The following is a 21,189-nucleotide window of genomic DNA, read 5'->3' on the forward strand; positions in this document are numbered from 1 at the left end:
GAGCAGACACAACTACTCACAGAAAAAGCTTGCAAATCTGGCCCTCATTTTTTAAGACTTAGCTCATTCCATCAAAATCGTAAGGAGCAGGTAAGAAAAATGTGGCTTCTCTGTGAAGAGTGAATGTTGACTGATTTTTGTTATCAACTAATACTCTTTTTTAAAATAATTGGTATTTCTGTACATTTTACCTTGACAGAGCAGGTCATCCTTGTCTTAGAGGGTGGGGGAGCTCTTTGTTCCTGGCTCTCTTTGTTGTGGTCTCGCCACCACACTCTAGAGGTGGTCCATTCTTGTGATTCCTGTTTGTCATGTTTCTTGCAGATGTCACAGTCCCTTCAGTTTGGAGTCATGTCCTCCTGATGGTCTCAGAGCACTCCCTGTCCAACTTTTCATTGTGTGTTTTGGAAGAAGGCGACTGTGTTCCTCTGCCGAAGTCTGCAAGCCTGGTAAGGTTGATTACCAAAGCTCCACTGCACGTCAGCTACAGGCATAAACATCTGGGCGAAGGAGTGATGTAGCACACCACTGCTGCTAGTGTGGCCTCACAGCGCTGGGCCCTTGTTTCGGGCAGACGTGGAGGAGTTTGCTTGCGTGGATGGAATTACTCTTGGTTGGTCTCCAGTGCATGTGGATTGCTGGGTGGTGAGTGCTGCACAAGAGAAATGCTCCAGTCGTAACAAAGGGGCATCGAGGAAGCTTATGATGAAGCGGGTGAGTTGGAAGAACCAAAGCTGGGTTGGCTAAGGAGCTTCATGTAGCAAGAGGATAGCACCTGGATTTGTGAAATCAGAAGTGGGAAGTACGTATGTGCGTGGATCTGTGGATGACCGCCAAACAAGTGCTCTTATGATGGCGTAGGGACATTGAAGACATAAGCCAGGGCCAGTGCTCCAATGAGGCAGCTGTCTTCCAGGCCCCCACAAAAGAAGCAGGTTACAAAAATGGCCTCAAAATGACTATTGTTGTTAGTGCTTGTAGGGTGCTCTCATGGAAAAATAGAGTTATTTCTGGGCCTCCAAAAATCCGTGCACCCGATCAGACTATTACTGCTGTTGTGAAACACAGGCTTTTTTAAAGTTGTTTGCTTGCAGCTCGCCACGTCCATATACATGACATTGACAGTTTGTGGTTGGCGTTGCCTCTTGTCCAATTCCGTCCCTCCTCGCCCATGTCTTTCCTTCTGATGTTTTCTGAGACCTCTTTTATCCACTCCTGCCAGTTACCCCTCAATTAGACCTTGTCTCGGACCCTAATCTGCTTTCCTGAGCCTTCTCACCGTTTTAGGTCTGGCCTAAAAGCAGCTTTAGTTTTTTCAGAAGACTCAAGTTTTTACATACCAGAACTTTGGGTCAGCCTTCTTCATCCATGAATCTGTCCAACTCTCATCCACATTTGCGAGTCGCAATGCCGGATGCAGGATGGTGTCCCTGACACCATCTGCGAGTCGCAAGGGGGTCGCAAAGGGCCACCTCATTAATATCAATGAGGTGGGTCTCAATTTGCGACCCCCTTGCGAGTCGCAGCACTCACGGGGATGGTGGCCTGCTGGAGACAGCAGACCACCATGTCTGTGACTGCTTTTAAGTAAAGCAGTTTTTTTTTTTTGTAATGCAGCCCGTTTTCCTTAAAGGAAAACGAGATGCAATATAAACGAAAAAATGAAACGTGTCAGTTTCATTTTTTCAGAGCAGGCAGTGATCCCTGGGACCACTGCCTGCTCTAAAAAAACGTTTTCAAGGCCATTCACAAAGGGGAAGGGGTCCCATGGGGACCCCTTCCCTTTTGCGAATGGGTTACCACCAGTGTGACACTGGTGGTAGCGATTGCTTTGCGAACGCGTTCACGGTCACAATGCAATCTTACATCGCGCTGCGACTCGCAAATAGGAAGGGAAACACCCCTTCCTATTTGCGACTCGCAGTCCCATTTTGCGAGTCGGTAACCAGGTTACCGACTCGCAAAATGGGAATGGGCATTGCAATGTGGGTTTTGCGCCTCGCAAACAGCGATTTTCGCTGTTTGCGAGGCCCAAAACCTTGCTACATCTGGCCCTTTGTTCCATCACTGCGAACAGATCATGGAAAGGAATCAGCCAACTTCAGCCATGTACTCTGTTCTACAGAGCTGACACTGCTCCCGATTACGTGTGCACATCCACCTAAAAATAAGTGCGCTTCGGTGCCATGGCTGCTTTTCAAATGCTTTACTTTTGCTCCGATTTTCTTTCCATTCTTGATCATTTTTATTTTAAGTCTCCTGTGTGCACTCACATTGTTCTACTTAAATTATAAACAATGGTTGCTTTACTTTTCAGTTTTATATTTTATTGAATATATATAACTTCCACATTTAGGTGGTGACATGCTTCATTTATTTCCCTCTTGTTAGGTTTCCCATAATGAATAACTGACCATTACACCAGCTGGCCGAGGCCAGAACTATGCGTTTTGACAATTCTTGTTTTCTATAGACATTCTGTAGGGTTGTCCACCCTTCCAGTCAATCCTGCCTTGTGTCTCGTCCCAGTTATGGTGGACATGCAGAACAGGCTACAATGGACCATTAAAATAAAATACCTATTTTCTGTTCTGTTTTTTTTAAATCAGTTATTATTTCGAGTCATTATATTTTCGGAAACAGAAGAAGTTTTCAAGCCAGTGGTTCCCAATCTTTTGACTTCTGTGGACTCCTATTTTATTATTACTGGAACCCAGGGATCCCCACTAAATCAATATGACCCCCACTTTATCACTACTGGAACCGAAGGACCCCACTAAATCATTATTGGAATCCGGGGACCTCACCACTAAGTCACTATTGAAAGCTGTGAACCTAACCTGTTAATAGTATTTAATTTTCTAACCAGTCGTGGACCCCCTGAGGAGGCTTCGTGGACCCCCTGAGGAGGCTTCGTAGACCCCCAGGGGTCCCCAGACCACAGGTTAGGAACCGCTGTCCTAGATAATATTAGGAACATACCTGAAGGTCGTGCAGCAGTAGACAGCTGAGGTCATGAGAAGAGGATGGGGATTTTGAAACTAAGGACAGCAATATCCATGAGGAGGGAATGTGGAAGGACACATATTATGGTACAAAGCCTTTAGAAAAATTATATTAATTGCCATGTTGTTGTAATATGGATTATGGTAGGAAACAGAGACTGAGGTAAAAAGAATAGTTACTGTTACTGTACCGAAGATATCTGATAAACTTGAGTTTTGTAAATTCAGATTTGGAAGCAGTGAGAGATGGGTTAGTATAGATTAGGGTTAGCGTTCTAGATTTCTCCAGAGTGTGTCTTGCTGTGCAGAGGCTGGGAATGTGAGTGGAACACGATGCATCATTTTTTCCAAGATGAGCTTTTGTCCTGTAGCAGTCAGTCAAGGTGTGAGTGGTGAAGTGAGGGGGGCACGAGTAAAGTTAAAAACCCTGAGGTCAAGGGGACACTCACTTTGAGTGAGCCTTTATGAGTGAGCCTTTCAAGCTATTGTATGCTAAATGTATACTTTCCAGTGCTTTCCCTTTAGAAATACTCTCTCAACCCAACCATGACCTAGGCCTGCAGACCAGTCTTCAGAAGAAAGCCTTTTCTAGGAATGTCACATTTTTTTTGCTCTGTTTCACCAACTTGTAATTAAACAATTGCAGGTTTTAATACATCTGTTTTCTTTCCTTTCCAGAACATGGCTGGTTATTTGGAGGAGCAGCTGCTGCGGGATGTGGTTGTTCACCACAAGTGTGCAAAGGTAGGTGCTGTATCATGAGCTACTCACAGTAATGCATGTACCAATGTGAGCTAACACGCTAAGGGGTATATTTACAAAATCGTTCCCGATGCGCCAGTTTTCCTGCGTCGTCTCTGCCCCACCTAACGACACCATGCTTGCACCGTATTTACAATACCCCACACACATGCAGTCGTTAGAACAATAGTGTCAAAGGTTTTGACGCTTCTGTGTCGCTTTGCAGCACTAGTGTCCAAAACTTTGATGCTAGTGCAGCAAAAGCACAGGGAGGCCCGTTAGTTAAAATCGGTGCGTCATTTTAACGCCTGCCCTGAGCAGGCGTTAAAAATGACTGACAAAATGGTGCTGTGAAATGTTGTAAATTTCACAGCTCCATTTTTTCAGGCCTCCCTGTGTCAGAACGCCCCCCTTGCATACCTTATACCTGTCACAGGCATAATGTGGCACAAGGGTTCACAAAGTTGCGCAATGCAAGCATTGCATTGCGCCACTTTGTAAATATGGCACGGGAGAAAGGCCTCCTTAACGCCGCCTTAGCTTAAAAATAAAAAATGACGCTATTCCCCTAAGCATGTACGTGAGCTCCAGTGCAAGACCATGCTTGAAGCTCTGGAATGTGCAGTAGTGCATCATCGCAGGTGAGATAGCTCAGTGGGTTTGAGCTCCTGCCCAGCCAATCTGTGTTCAAGCTATTGGTCACAGGTTCAAACACCGGCAGGCTCACTTAGACTTTCATTCTTCCAAGGTGCATGAAAGGACACCCTGCAGCAGGAAGTACAATGAATGAATGACTTGTGTAGCGCTCCTCTGCAAACTGAGTGTATTTTTTGGTACGGCGCTAGCTTTGCCTCAGACGGCTTACAGAGCACTGTGTGAGGTGGGGATTTGGAAGAAGAGTTTAGAACTGTGACCCACCCAGATAGGGCGCAGTCTTCTCAAAGCACCTAAACTCTTATCCTGGTACTTCTAGACTGTGCATCTGGAAAGCGGCGACACACCTGCCCCATTGACTAGTGTGCTTTAGTCCTTCGGCTAGTGAAGCCTCAGCCGCCCCCCCAAATTCAGCGCCCATGACATCAGTGAGGGGCGTTTGATGCAACAGAATCATATGCATTGTGTCTGTACAGCAAAGAGCTCCATGGATTTTATCTGGGGGATCCCAGATCACCCCCTGCAAGAAGTCATGGCGAGAATGCAAAATGCTGAAGGACTCTGAATTATCGGAAAACTGCACAAAATAAATTTTGCCCAATTCACAAAGGTACATATACATGTGTATTTCTACACCTAGGTGTAGACTTGTCTCCACTCCCTTATTTCAAGGTGGGAAGCCTCCCACAACAAAGTTTACAACTATAAAGTTACCACTAGTAACTTTCCACAAAGAGTTGGAGCTTTCCACATGGTGTAGAGCTGGCTACAGGAAATTAATGGGAACATTTATAAAATGTATTATTCTTTAAACAACTATTTTAAAAAAATGCATTACATGTATGTAAATTGATATAAATAATTATTATGAACTTAGATCTAACAAAAAAGTGACAGCACATTAAACCAAATTAAATGTGTATTAAATAGTTAATATAAATATATTATTTTACTTTATAGATCATTTTAAATAAGATTTTTTAAACTACTGTCACCTTAACATTTTTATTTTTGTTTAAAATGTACATTTTATTAAGTTGAGAGTTGAATTAATGTAAATAATGTATAATATTTTGATAGAAGTTTATTTTTTAATAAGTTTACTATTAAATGTTAAACTAAGAAACCAATTAAAAATTATGTATACATTTTTAACTTTATATCTATATTTTTATATCCAGTGCCTACTTTGAGCCAGTGGTTGCCAGTGGGGACGACCAGCAATTATTTTTAGGGATCAATACTTATTTATCTGGATCAGATATTTACTGAGAGCAAGAGAGGAAAAACACACACATTGGAAAGACCGAGGAAGAGAAAAACAGCAAAAACATTGCAAATATGCAAGAGTGAGACATAGATGCATAGATGCAGGGACTGTCTAGAAGTGGGTTAAACAGACTTGAGGTGGATTCTAGACTGCACAGTCTTGGAATTTGGCACACCGACACATGAGTGACCTGCCGTGGGCTTCTGGCACCGACACTCTTTCTTTTACAAATTAAGCCCTGTATCTATTTATCTATCTATCTATCTATCTATCTATCTATCTATCTATCTATCTATCTGTCTATCTGTCTATCTATCTATACTTACTGTTGAAATAATTTCATTAATTTAACGTTAGTCTGTATTGGGTGTTATTTGACTTCTCCGCCTACATCGTTTTCTACTGGAGCGTTTTGCTGTGACTGTGAGTGCGCATGTGTGGTGCGTAACATACTTTAAGGATGGGCTGATGGATATTTGAGTCTCTTTTGACACATTAAGAGCTGTAGTATCTTTGGAACTTTAGTTAGTAATTAGCAATGGTCTTACTTTCTTTGTGGTTGTATGTTTGTATTACCATGTCCTCTCTGTATCTCTCCATAAATGTCCCTAATCCCATCCCATGTAATAGTAAGTATTCTCCATTTTCCAGTGGTTTCCTTGGTCCCTCCCACATGTGCAGCAAAAGCGTATCCCTACATGTGTGGAGGTCTCCACCACTATTGGGGAGATCTCCACCACCATAGCGGGGATCTTCACCACTGTAGCGGAGATCTCCACCACAGCGGAGATCTTCACCAACACAGTGGAGATCTGCACCACCATAGCGGAGATCTCCACCACCACAGCAGAGATGTCCACCACCATATCAGAGATCTCCACCACCATAGCAGAGATCTCCACCACAGCGGAGATCTTCACCAACACAGCAGAGATGTCCACCACCATATCAGAGATCTCCACCACCATAGCAGAGATCTCCACCACAGCGGAGATCTTCACCAACACAGTGGAGATCTCCACCACCATAGCGGAGATCTCCACCACCACAGCAGAGATGTCGTCCACCATATCAGAGATCTCCACCACCACAGCGTAGATCTCTCACCACCATAGCGGAGATCTCCACCACCACAGCAGAGATGTCCACCACCATATCAGAGATCTCCACCACCACAGCGTAGATCTCTCACCACCATAGCGGAGATCTCCACCACCACAGCAGAGATGTCCACCACCATATCAGAGATCTCCACCACCACAGCGTAGATCTCTCACCACCATAGCAGAGATCCACAGTGGAGATCTCCACCACCATAGCGGAGATCTCCACCACCACAGCAGAGATGTCCACCACCATATCAGAGATCTCCACCACCACAGCGTAGATCTCTCACCACCATAGCAGAGATCCACAGTGAAGATCTCCACCACCACAGCGGAGATTCCCACTACCACAGTGGAGATCTCCTCACAAAAAGTATCAGCGAGGCGTAGGTCTCCAGCCGTAGGTTTGTGAATCGTAGGTAGTTGTACTACTGTAATATTTTTTGTGTACTACAGCTGTCAGTTTGTGAATCAGACCAGAGTTATTATTTTGAAAACGTTAATAATTTAAACAAATTACCGTCTTGAACTAGTTGAGCACAAACATCGAAACGCCCTGCCCAGGTGCCAGGAGACATCACCTGAGCATGTGGTTGTTTTTAATGAAAGTATTAGTCAAAAGACCTGGGTAACAAAGAGATTATGTAATCCGGGTGTTAGCAAGCAGACCGAGCCCTCCTAGCGCCTGCAGAAGAGACCACGGACAGACAGACAGGGGCTGAGAGACAGACATGAAGTAGGTGACATTTACAAAGTGTATGAACCTCTCTTCTTCTCTCTGCAGGTCTGGAGCCCCCACAGGAACCTCACCGGCGCGGTGCTTCTCTGCTCCCTGGACGAGTGTGAGTATAATTTACAAGGATGGTTTCTGCAGCTTTACCCAGGAAGGTGTTATTTGGGCTTTGCGCGCGTGTGTGATGGTTGCGCATCCTCCCTGGTACATGTAGGTGAACTGCTGACTGTGAGACTAAGAAGCAGTTTCTTATCTCATCCTCCCGGTTTTTCAAAATAAAGTGACTGTTCACCTCAGTGCCTCAGTTCTCTTGGATACAATTCTCAAGAGTGTTATAGTGAAAGTGGGCACTTTGATGCCTACGTTGATTTAGGTCCCAAATTCCACGTGAATTTGGAATATGCATGTGGGATTCCTGTGCCCGAAAATGACTGACACCTTGGATATCAGTAGTTTCTAGAATTGAGGATACCCTGCCAGTGCAACCTTTGAGTGGATCAGCCCCGGATCACTGGGGATTTATTGTGCTAATAAGTATTCCCATTGTTCATCCCACTCTTGCCCTTATTTCCAGCCGGAGGTTTCACGGGTTTCTACCTGTGGAATGTTCAGAGCAAGGGCAGCGGGAAGGCGGAGTTACCGCGAGAGTTGAACTCTGGTTTGGGCAGTAACAGGAGTAGCCTCCTGAACCAGGACTTCTTCCTCACCTGTAAAGGACCTTCTTCTGCTGGTGATTCTCAGATTTCTCCTGTTCTTCTCCTCTGAGGATTTCCACTTCCAAGGGTTCTTTTCTTAAAAGTGCACATGGCGGACATGAATGAAGACCCATAGCAGCAAGCCTCCAATCCCTACCTGCACTATTACACCCTCTGGGACATGTGACCGGATCTGCCCTAACTCTGCCTGCCTGACATGCAACCGGATCTGCCCTAACTCTGCCTGCCTGACACGTAACCGGATCTGCCCTAACTCTCCCTGCCTGACATGTAACCGGATCTGCCCTAACTCTGCCTGCCTGACATGCGACCGGATCTGCCCCAACTCTACATGCCTGACATGTGACCGGATCTGGCCTAACTATATCTGAGTGACATGCACCCGAGTCTGCCCGAACTATACCTGAGTGACATGCACCCGAGTCTGCCCAAACTATCTAAGTGACATGCTACTGGATCTGCCCGAACTATAGCTGAGTGGCATGCATCCAGCTCTGCCCTAACTATACCTGAGTGACATGCATCTTGATCTGCCCTAACTCTACCTGCCTGACATGTAACCTGATCTGCCCTAACTCTACCTGCCTGACATGTAACCTGATCTGCCCTAACTCTACCTGCCTGACATGTAACCTATCTGCCCTAACTCCACCTGTCTGACATGTAACCGGATCTGCCCTAACTCTACCTGTATGACACGTACCCGGATCTGCCCTAATTCTACCTGCCTGACACGTAACCGGATCTGCCCTAACTCTACCTGCCTGAAACGTAACCGGATCTGCCTTAACTCTGCCTGTCTGACATGTAATCGTATCTGCCCTGCCTGACGTGTTACCTGCTCTAACCCTACCTGCTTTGCTCATGGCACCAAACTGACAAGAAATTGCCCAGTTTACTTAAAAAACATCCCAATAAAAAGCCTCTCTGTGCACAAAGTCCTCTACCCTCCTCCTTATATCAGTTTTCTTGTGGGGGCTGATGTGGGCTGCAGGTTAAGTATGTATGTATTTATGTATGGATGTATGTATTTATGTATGTATGTATGTATGTATATATATATATGTATTTATGTATGTTTGTATATATGTATGTTTGTATGTATGTATGTATGTATGTGGGCCATATTAATATATCACATACCGAACCTAAGGCAACTGACACCTTGCTAACGCGTCAGAGGTCTGGTTGTTGTCCCTGCAGAGCAGAGGCTTAAAAGGCCTCCTTCGGACGGGTAACACACAGCGAATACATAGCCAGTCTGTCCAATGCAGAAAACACAACTTTACTTGAGTGAAAACAACACACAAGACCAGGGCGAGGCAAGGGTACTCTCCCCAGGCAAGTATACAAACATCTGAGGAAGGACAGAAAGTTATATATTCATGACTGGCTCCACAAGACAAACCTTGGAGTGGATTAGAAAGTCATTGCAGCAGAGAACAAAACTTTTAAACTTCAGATAAGTTCAACCATCTAGTGTTTGAAAGGACTCTAAAACAGAAAACAGCATAGATTCTCAGAACAAAAGGAGTGATTGAATATTCAGTAATAGTGCACTCACTCGTGCAATGCTGATGGATGGGGGCATCCTTACAGACTGCTCAAACTGTTTCATACAATCTACACCCACAAAAGCCACGGACTCCACTTTTTGGGTTAGTTCCTAACAAATTTACTTCACATCAAACGAGGTGGCATGTCAACCACTGCAGAACACTAACATTGCACCACACACAATATAGCAAAATACACAGAAAACATGAACACGATAAATCATCCCCCTTGTAGGGCATCCCAGTACAGAAATACAGAATGACAAAGTTGAACATCACACAACCCCGATGCCTCCAGAAACTGCATAGCACATTGGACTTGTTGGTCCAATACTGATTCAACAATAGTCTCTGAGTCCTAATATCTAGTCTTATTGGTCAACATTCAGAAAGCTCAGGATGATGAGTGGCTCAGGTTAGTGTCAATCATCTCTTAACCAATGAGAGCACACACAGGGAACACAATGAAACTAGAAGAAACACTAGCTGTGCTAGCATGATCTCTAGATGTGTGATGATTAGTAGAGGATGATAGATCTTCCTTGTGGGCGGCCCCGCCTCGGCATGGCCCAGGGAACCTTGTTAGTAAAAGGACCTGAGTCTCTCAAAGAAATTTGTTTTAAACCATCCTTCCAAACTGCTCTGCTCATTTAGTCTGGAGCATGAAATGTAGGAAGGTCCCTCGCAGGAGGACAATTCTTCTTGGTCAAAGCAGCAGGACTGTGGAATATCTCTCCTCTTTCTCTGTGAGAGAAGTGGCCATGCCTCCAGCCATAAACTCAGACCTCACTGCTAGATACTTCAAAAATAGAACATGCCTGTGGTAGGAGTGGTTTGTGTGCTTGGGTTTGGGGGAGGGCTGGAGGTGGGTCAGATGAGGGAGTAATACGAAAGGGGCCCACTGAATATGACAGTGGATACTGATTCTACATTTTGATGCTTTGTTTACTGCAGAAGTCTTTGAGCATTTATTTTTTAACAAAAATATTTGCTTCAAAATGGAACTTCAAGTGAACCCCTTTGAGGTGATTTGGTCAGTTTCTGAAGGAAATGCACACATGTTACTCTACATTTGGGTATTCGAGAGCGAGCTAGGGATGGTGTGGTTTACCTCCTGAGTTACCGCAAGGTCTGCAGTGGTGCTGTCCAACAGCAAGCACCAACCACACCATTGAAGTATGATTCACTGTTGTTCTAATCACTAAATGAGTTGAACGTTATTAATGACATCACCATCCGAAATTTTACGATTGTTCCTGGTTCTCAACAAAGTGCCCCCTCCACATGGAATGCCAGGTAGGAATGGGAGGAAAGATGGAGGCTTGAGAAGGGAAGGGTCGAGGGGTCTGCTCCAGCAGTGGCCGGATTGGTCTTAGTGTTGTGAAGTAGAACACAGAGAGAGAAAGAGAAAATCTGTGGTTCCCAGGAGATTGAAGGAAGATTATAAGGCCATCAGGGAACAAAGAAGAATTCTTATCTATAGGGTCCTTTATGGGGGACACTGTGACCAAAAATGTTCCATATGTGTGTTCTGTGTGGTAATGAAATGCCTTTTTCCCCCTGACAGATGTCCGGCTGCGCTGGCCCCTCGCGTGGGTGGCCTCCCTCATGATCACGTGTTCCATCCTACTGCTTCTAGTGATAAAGAAGAGGGAGTTGGAAGGTAAGGCACCTCCATTTCTAGACACCCTCCTTCTGGCTACACATCCACAGGGCCCAACCCTTCCCAGGGAGTTTAACTGAGTTAAGTACTTAAGAGAAACAACAATGGTCCTTATTTAGAGTCCAGGTGGTGACCAGCAGTCTGGTGGATCAGCTGTGACCCTCACCTCCAATAATCCATCGAGAGACTGCCCATCTCCAGGTAGGCAGACAGGGATCTTGGTGCATTAGTCAATCCACCTGAGTGGCAGATGTGCTCCCGACCCAGCTGAATGTTATTCTACCCTCCACATTGATGCTACCTTCTCAGTATTTTTTGTCTTTCTCAGCAAAAATCACCCATTGCAGTGGTATGCTGCTAAGATAGAAATAAGCAAATGCCCCTAATGCTCAGGGAGTTTTTTTCCTACATTTTCTTATTTTCCAGTCTGGTCCACCTTACCTTGATCACTCAAAGAGAAACTCAGTGGCCATATTTGGTGAGGCATCTGCCACTGTGAGCTGGCACCTTTTGGCACACTGGCCATCAGGAGCACAGTGGGTTTGTCGGGACTGCAACCCTGCAGATTTATGGCACACTGCCCCTCGACGAAACCCTAAATGTCCACCAATTGATTCTCCTTAATATTGGCAAACATTTGGCTTCCCGCAGATCCTGACACCTGATCAAGCCTGATAGCAGTTGAGTGTGAGTGTGGACCCAATGAGTTCTACTCTCATCTTCCTTAAAGGTCAGTTTTGGGGAGGAATCAAATCTTTGCTGTGCCTCAGCTCTTTTAGCTATAAAAACTATTAGCACTTAGCAACCAGGGAATGACCAGCGTGTAGAGCTACTTAAAACTGATTTTATACATTTGCTTCAAAGAAAGTTGCAAAGGCAGCCAAACAAATGCCCTTGTGAAATGACAGTGCCTTGTTTGTTCCATCCTATCTAGACGTGGGCAGAATTTCAATTACGATGGAGTAACTATAATATTATTGTACGTGATTACACCTGCTCGCATAATTAAGAGTAATTTGGGGGGAAGATCCTACTGCAGGAGCACTCTTGGAGCGAGCAAGCGGAGCTCACACTCGTTATTTGATTACTGCTGCATTTAGCGCTGTTTCTTCGCTCAAAAAGCTTCCTCGCATAAATTTTGAGTGCAGGGGGTGCATTTTCACGGGAGAAAAGTGCTAAATAGCTGTAATAGGTTGAGGGGAAATCCTCCCCCAAAAGTACATTTAGTGGCTCTCTACTCATGTTCTGTTGCATTTACCGATATTTCTTAGCTCAAGATCCATCCTTTTGTCCGTTTTGGGTGCTATGAGGCATGCTTGTGCTAAGAAATAGTGCTAAACACAGAATTACTCTTCTTGCGTAATTCCAAGTAATCTTGCAGAATTTTAAGGTAATTCAGTGTGATTAGGCTACACAGAAGAAAGAGAGTTACGTCCCCTCCCAACCCTAATCATATAGTTTGGCCAGCACAGAAACAAACAGGGATTCCCTTGTTACTCGAATTCTTGATTTGTTGTGCTATAATTCATTTGAGACCAAACAACTGGGCTTTGTTAGCTGGATCTGTCTCTGCTACCTCTACCCCCAATGTGGGAGGTATTTTGTTATTTATTTTGCATTAAATAGAAAAATGTACTTTAAATGTGAGGATTTGGTGAAGCCAGAGGGCCCCGCTAAACAGTAGAAGGGAGTGCCTAATGATTGCCATGATCTGAAATCAGTATTCCAGTTTCACCTCGTAACTCATCCAACTGGCCAGAATTACGTCTAACTTATTTTACGTTTCAGCTCATTATTTCACTAGTTATGTGTATATGAAAGTGTTAGCACCTTTCTGTCACTGTGGGCACAGAGTTCACTGGGCTCCATGGGTCCTGCTAAGAAGGATACCTCAGTGTTTCATCCTTTGGCACACAAGGCCCAGGATAGCTGCCGTATTCCATAATATGGCACGCCTCATTTTGAAAGCAGAAAGCCTTCATTTTTCACAAGTTCTACCGTATATAATAACAAGTCATCTTTTCACCTGAACCTCTTACCTTCTGCTAGGATAATGTCTCACTGCAGGCCTAGCCTCCTTCCTCCTCCAGAATCACGGGCCTGGTGCCTCCCCCATCATGAACATCTTCCACTCAGTGCTTAATTTGAGCCTGTGGTTTCTGGTGCTCGGCACCAGCAGTTTATTGTCAGCACTCGCACTTTTAATAGCCTGCCACATGGTGGCACTGTTTGCCTAATTTTATGAAAAGCACAACTGCAGTTAATTAAATATACACTTAAATCACTAATACCTGCACCCAAAGCTCTAGGAATGGTTTGGGCAGCATGTATTATTTGTAATGTATTTTTAAAGTTTGAATTGTCACTCTTGCATGAGTGTGATGGTTAGTTGTGATGGTACTGTCATTGGTAGCGCTATCTGGCAATAAGTGGTGCACGCTGAACTGGCCTTCTGACAAGGACCCTGGCACTTAAGTTTTTTTTTTACAAATTGAGTACTACTAACAACACACACTGGGAGAGAGAGTGGGTCCCCCATAAAAGCATATAATTGTATGTCTGTGCCACCACTTTTACTGCAACATAAATTCCCACCATGGCTCTTCAATGATCTTCTTCCTGCCAACAACATAGAAAACAGACTTTCCCCAGTCCCGCTTTCACGACGTGTCCTCCATGCAGATCCTCCTACCAAGGATGAGACAGGGGTCCTTTACCTGCTGCATAAAGGGGCAAATACATTTTTTAAATGTCTCATATGGATCTTTCTATAATCTTGAATGAATGATTTATAGTAAAGCTAAATTGACTATGAAAGAAAATATTAACACATTTTGCCCCCTAACAGGAATATGTGGGGTGCCTTTGTTTCAAAAGGGGAACTGTTAAGACAAAGCTATGCTGGAATTGTGAACTTGTTGAAGTTCATCTCTCCCCTTTTGCTTCTCACAGTCCAGTATTTCTTTCTTTTTTTTTTTTTTTAAACTGTTACATACCTAATATTTCTCTTTCATAAAACAGGTTGTGTTCATTCTCTAAAGAAAGACTATAGCTCTACAGGTAAGCAAAGGAGACTTCTTATGCTTCTTCATGTCACATGTGTGTGAGTCTTTGAGTGTACATTGTGTTGTCCACATCTGTCTGCTCCGCTTGATCCAGAAATGGTAGACATGAAAGTGAATTATTTACTTCATTTCAGTGTTGATTTCTGTTAAGTGATGAGTTAGAAATTGATCCCTTGCTGTAGTGCTCAAGGGTTGGTGTCCACTTTGAGATATTTTAGAAAAAGCAAACCCATGGACTCTGAGCAGAGCAGCATAGAGAGCCATTTATTATTGGCTCCTCTGATTGTTAAAAAAAAAACAAAGGGGAGTGAACCTCATTGGTATATAAAGATAGAGTCCCCTACGAGTTATCCGAAACCCTCAACCAGTAATTACCACTGGAGGTGTAAGTGATCACAACTGTGGTTTCTTATTGGGTGATGTCATCATTGGGTTTCACACCTAGATACTCACTTCTCCAGGTGAGTGTCAACTCCATCTGGGAGGAAAGTGATGGGATCTGTATAGTGAGAAATATTAAGGTGAAGTTACCTACTGTACCTAAACACTCCAATTTAATATAATAAAAAGGTACGGGTAAGATTAAAAATGTGAGAGGTGTGATGTACATCGGACCTGTAAACTATCTGACTAATCAACATGTTTCGGCTCTTATTGCCCTGGAGGGTCTATGACCTTCACCAGGAACTAGATGTTCAATATCAGATCCCTGATAGCATAGTTTCCTAAATTCTTAAAAACTGTAGCATACTCAACATCGTTATTTACGAAACAATATAGACAGAAACAGCTCGCTGACTCTAGAAAAAATATTTCTTATGCTGTCTGTCGCACTGCCTCATGGAAAGCCAGACGGGGCGGAGTTCTGCTGCCAATTTGGTCAAGCATACTGAATATATAGGTATGATTGTTTTGTTGGTCCTCTGATTCTTATACTGTTCTGTCGCGTGGGCTCTCATTATCCTAAATGAGACTACTGGATTTCTAGGCAGCAGGATCGATAACGGTGTGGGGGACTGAGTCTGACCCACGTGTAAGGAACCCTGTCACCCTAAATCCGGTTGTTGCTCCGGCTAACTAGCAGTGCCTCATTTCTCCCACGGGGAAGAAATGATTGGGCAGCCGAGCGCATGACATCTTTGGAACTTCTCAGGGAAGTCGTGGTCACTCAGATCCAAACCAACTCTCTCATTCACTATATGGTCTCATATACAAATGACAAAGACAGTATAAGTTTTATATAATTGTTTTAATAAAACGACTGTATTTTAGATATTAAGGCGTGAGCCGCAATAACCAGAACAATACAACATAGTAGGATTGATATAGTAACCATGAGAGTAAAACATAGAAATAAAGCTATCATAATTCCTAACCGTTTCTACTCTCCCTCTGCTTGTTCTATTTAGAGCACAGCATGTTAAGCTTTCAGCTTGCCTTTCTGTATCACTAGGGAGACGGACACACTCATACCTGAGCAAAGGCCTGTGATCTGGTTCAGCATCTGCAACGAGGCAGTCAGCGTCTAGTTGTGGTTCCCTGGTCGGAATCTCCCTCTTGATGTATTGGGACAAGGAAGTGATTTTATAACTAACATGTCATCGTGATCACAAAATGTTCCTGCGCAGGAATGGCAAGTCTAGACTCCTACCACGTCTATCGGCAATGTACCAGACTGTATCCTTGACTAAAGCACACAGTGAATATGTTATGAAGAACTCCAGTGCTGAAGTAGGCAAAACAGTGTGATATGAATAAAAAACAACACCGTAGAACTGGCTATTCTGTAAAATAACAGTACGAAGCCTAATAGAAAGCATTTAGAGTAAAGTGCACAGAGGCTCTAAGCTGTTAGCAAATGAATAAAATATATTTAGGGCAAAGTGCACAGAGTCCTAAGGCCTGAAGCTAATGCGCAAAATATACGTAAAACTGACCACACTACACCCTCCCCTTGTCGGTAGCAAGTGGTTCTAACAACATAAAAAAAAAACATGACCTAAATTTAAACCCAACATTTCGACAAGATGAGAAGACAGCAAAGTCATAAATTTAGGAAACATGTGACGAGAGAGCGAATTGCAATATAGTGTCAATTTAGTCGGGAGAGAGAGAAAAAAAAATCCAATTGTCAGACAGAAGCAATAGAACGTAGAAGCTCCTCCACTTCGAGATATGTCAATATCGGAAGATCCACGCCAAAAAGTACCATGGAGCAGGTGTGTTCCAAAGCCCCAAAACCATTCAGGGCGGCACCCCGTGTAGTGCCAAGGAAAGAGACAAAACCATCTTCCTCCAGGAAGGGAATCTCATAATCCGCTTCACGAAGCAAACGCAACCGTAGTGCACAAGTCTGGGAATGAGCCCTAATCGGGAACATCAACAGATCAAGATCAACCACTGGAGAGCGCTGCAGTGAGAGACAGAAAGCCAGTGCATGTTCAAACGAGCACCAAAGGCATCGAAACACGGGTTGCACACAATCCAAAACCGGTCGGAACGACAAAGACCAGTCACACTCCAAATGAGCCAAGAGTGTTGCTCCAAAACACTGCATCATGCGTTCACGACACAGCTGCGCTGACGGGAGCAGCAATACAGGATCTCATTGCGGCGGGACAGCCATTGCGAAAACATAGCAACAATAGCAAAACTCCAGCCAATAAAGCCAAAGTAATTGGGAAACCCCCAAAAATGCTTCCGAAAATAGAGTGTATAGCCGAAGGTATCAAACCGAATATGGAAGAGAAGGTGTGAACGAAACCAACACCAACGGCTTTGAAAAAATGAGCAATACCAGCAGTGCTGGATGCATTAAATATACGTCCCACAAGTTCACCGAAGTGACTCGGAAAGTTAGTATTCAAAAGGGACTGTATCTCCGCCGATGACCTTCCCACTTGAAGTGCGTAGGTCTCGCTAGCAGATGTAAGGGCCACATGCTTTTGAAACAATAAAGCTTTCAGCCGACTCAACTTGTCGAAATCAACCTTGGAAGTAGCAATATGAGGCCAGATGTCCGCTACCTCCCTAAATTCAGTAGGGGGAAACAACACATTCCCACAGCACGTAACGGCCTTGTTGACAACGACGATGTAAACTATTCCGGCACGCATGCCACAGCAGCGTTCGCTGTTAAGAACAATGTAACTGCCGTTAGAAAGCACCTGGAAAGTGTTTTTAATTACCGGGACCGTAACTCCCTTCAGATAACAAGCTAAGTTAGCAATCGAAGCATTACACGCTCCGTGCAAGGACAGCTGTTTACAAACCATGGAATGGCTAACAGAAGTTTCGCAGTCGCTACCGCTAAGAAAAACTTCCCGCAAACCATTAACACATCTGTACTGAAAAGGAAGCTCCCACACCTCGTGTATGTAACTGTCACCCAATAGTTCATATCTTCCCACCGGAATGTGCTTCAAACAAGAAGTAAATTGCAGAGTGGAGATAGGCAAATTAATAACCCCATGAATCAACCACTCAGCTGACGGAATCTCAGCCACCGTAAAAGGCAGTTTCTCCAACTTTTCAATATTTAACATAACATACGTCGCTTCCTTCTTAGCCATCAATTGTTGTTGACGAGTTAAATTAAAGGAGATAAAGATCTCTCTGGCACGAATGTGCTGCCATGGAACGCGACCCGCCTTCAAGGTCTGAAGAGTCCAACCCAGCTGCATGATAGATCGTGTCTGACTCTGCCCATGATACAAAGAAGACATGTCTGATTTTATAATGTCAATAGCAGAAGAGACAATGCTGTCAATCGTGTAAACACGGTCAGAAAGGGTATGCATGCCATTATCAACAACAGACAAAGTCTGCAGCAGATTTTCTCGATCAATCTGTCTTAACCTGGCTGCAGCCTCCTGCTGGGAAAGTTCCCAAAACTCATTATACACTTCGTATAAGAACCTTTTTCTCCGGGGCACCTTGGGACCTGACAAGAAATCTTGTAAATCAGTACCATTAGACAATAACTTGAGGTGTGACTTAACTGCACCCATCGTGGAGTACTTCAACCATTGTTGACAAAGTTTCCCCACACTGTATGTAGTTATTATATCTGCATGTTCTGGTGAAATGTAACGAGGGTCTGCCCTACTAGTCCTGAACCCCCCAGAAGAGGTAACAAAACGTTGATGACACTGATTAGTGTCTACAGGCCACAATAACCACCCGCCCGGATGTAACGATGAAGCGTTAAGCGTACCATTCTGGACCCAATGCGTAAATTCACTAAAAGTAGCATTCACATAGTGCTGCCAGTTATTTAATTTAGAAGGGACAGGTATGCTAGGCAAAGTCAATTCTCTAATCGACGCCAAGCCCAAACAACTAGTCTGTTGTACTGTGTCATTGAGGAAAATCATTTGCACAGGGATAATGCATGCTCGAAATAATGTATCTGTGCCTTGCATCTGCCAATTTTTCGTACCCCAAACACTTTTCAAGTCAACAGTCTTCAACCAGTATTCATATCCTTCGACCGAAAGTTTAGATACAAAGGAATTAGAATACAGTAATTTAGTATCGGTCAACAAAATCTGCCTATTAGAATACGGTGTCACTTTAAAATAGTAAGACTTAGCGCTTCGCTGATCATGCCCAGAAAAATATGCAAATTTATCATTATACGTTTTCGAACTCCCTTGTGGAGGAGTCGAGCAATGTTCCCATTGTACATAATTAAAGATGGACTTAGGGCTACTCGCTTTGTGAATAAAGTGGTGTCCATAATAGGTGTAGCAAAACATATCACCATGATTATCTTTAAATTGGTAAGCATCTTCATCGTCATAGACAGTATAATATTGCAAATCTTTTAGCATAGCATCTACTGTCTTCACATCCCAAACATCAGAAACAATGCCTGGAATAACAATATCATTCATTGATAACTTAAGAACATACGGTATTTGAATCAATTCAGTGGGACCATATATTTCAAACATTACTTTATCCCACACAATTCCATCCGGAATTGGTATTGCAGAAATGTTCACATTGGATAAGTCTCTTCGAACCATATGAGACGAAAAATGTGGTCTCAACACAGTCTCCACGTGCTCAATGTCTGATCGATCAGGAAGAAAATGACCATGTATTACCAGAAAAAAGGTAACCACAAATCCCAACCATAAAAAAATAGTCAGTACAGCCATAAAAAGCCACAAATAGTTCCAAGGAACAACAAAATATGTACGTTTAAGCCAACTTAGTAGCTTACGTGGACCTCGGATTGAAGACAGCGAAGACGAAGAGCTGGATACAGCTGCATCCGCGTCGTTGAAGCAGCCAGAGGCAGTTCTCGCAAAAGGTGCAACAGTGAACAAGGAAGCTGATGGAGGTTCTCTCCTAGGCACGCTATAAATCACATGTTCAGAAACATCAGTAGAACGTACAGCAACTTGAGAAAAAGAATCAATATCAATCGTTGACTGTGGAACAATCGCAAGATCATCTTCCACCCTCCCCAAGCTCGGAGAGGAAACATGGTCGGTGCTAATCACCTGCAGCGGGACTTCTTCCCCAGTAGTGAGAGGGATGCCGGAACTACTGGGTGTCCCTCTTGGTCTGCTGTGCAGAATCGGCCACATGTTGTAACTTGACATTATCAATGGAAACAAATCGATTTCCTTTGGCCCCTTGCAGCGGCGGCAAAATCACAGTTCTCGTGCCGCTCACCCCCAACACCGGGACAGGTGCTCGATAAGAAGGACCAAATTCTTTCTTTACTGCGACCTTTTCACACACTAGATCCCCAATCCTGGGTATCCAATCAGTAGGTGTTACTGGCTCATCCTTAATTCCAGAGGAGGCAGCACTTGCAGAAGAGTTATCTTCACGGAATTGTTGTAAATCCTGCAAAACAGTGACACGATCATTTATGTCAAAGGGCGTATCTGCCGCCTCCACACCAGGACCATCTAGATCAGGAACATACATTCGTGTTCCGAACAGGCACTCATATGAAGTACGACCCCCCAGTGACCTTCTAGGCAAGTTATTAAGTGCTCTCTGTACTCCATACAGGTGGGCTAGCCAACTACGACCCGTACCTATAACCCTGGCTGTTAAGGATTGCTTTAAATCACGATTTAAACGCTCCACGACAGAATTTCCCTCGGGATGAAATGGAGACGAGAATTGGAGTTGGACCCCCAACGAAGCCATGGTGTCCCTGAATGCCTTAGAGACAAAAGCAGGGCCCTGGTCCGAATGAAAAGCCGCAACTGCAAATGTATTGACAAAGATACGCAAATCTTTAATAACAGTCCGAGCGTCAGCCGAGCGCTGTGGCCAGACCCACACAAATCTGGAGCACGAATCTACAGCAACCAATATGTATTTGTATGCACTATCTGGTGTCAGTGGACCACAATGGTCCAAGTACACACACTGTAATGGTCTATTTGATATCAGAAGAGGAGTCTGCTGCGGGCGTCTAGCCGACGATGCTTTAATTTGTTGACAGACGTCACAACAAAGGACATACTGCTTTGTCTCCTTATAGAGACCAGGCCACCAATAACGGGCCTGTAAAAGCGAAATCGTGGCAGCCACACCAGCATGCGCAGATGCCACCCCTTCATGCGCTGCAGAAATTAATCGAGGTCTCTCAATCTTATTCGGTAACTCACGTACACCAACGCCTGGAATATTAACAACAGCAT

The 21,189-nt window shown here is 44.1% G+C and overlaps 1 protein-coding gene across 4 annotated transcripts in view; it reads left to right on the forward strand.

The window, feature by feature from the left end:
• Positions 1 to 21,189, forward strand: part of IL17RC (interleukin 17 receptor C) — a 167,861-nt gene that overhangs the window by 136,791 nt on the left and 9,881 nt on the right. For 3 of the 4 annotated variants that reach the window (XM_069206157.1, XM_069206158.1, XM_069206159.1), the window contains 5 exons: positions 325 to 449; positions 3,684 to 3,749; positions 7,561 to 7,618; positions 11,349 to 11,444; positions 14,466 to 14,504. In XM_069206157.1, the coding sequence (XP_069062258.1) occupies positions 325 to 449; positions 3,684 to 3,749; positions 7,561 to 7,618; positions 11,349 to 11,444; positions 14,466 to 14,504 (384 nt within the window). Of the gene's footprint in view, positions 1 to 324; positions 450 to 3,683; positions 3,750 to 7,560; positions 7,619 to 11,348; positions 11,445 to 14,465; positions 14,505 to 15,962; positions 16,149 to 21,189 lie in introns of those variants that run through there. The other variant, XM_069206160.1, reaches the window with a different exon arrangement.

The sequence above is a fragment of the Pleurodeles waltl genome, chromosome 9 (assembly GCF_031143425.1).
Source record: "Pleurodeles waltl isolate 20211129_DDA chromosome 9, aPleWal1.hap1.20221129, whole genome shotgun sequence".
Lineage (NCBI taxonomy): Eukaryota > Metazoa > Chordata > Amphibia > Caudata > Salamandridae > Pleurodeles > Pleurodeles waltl.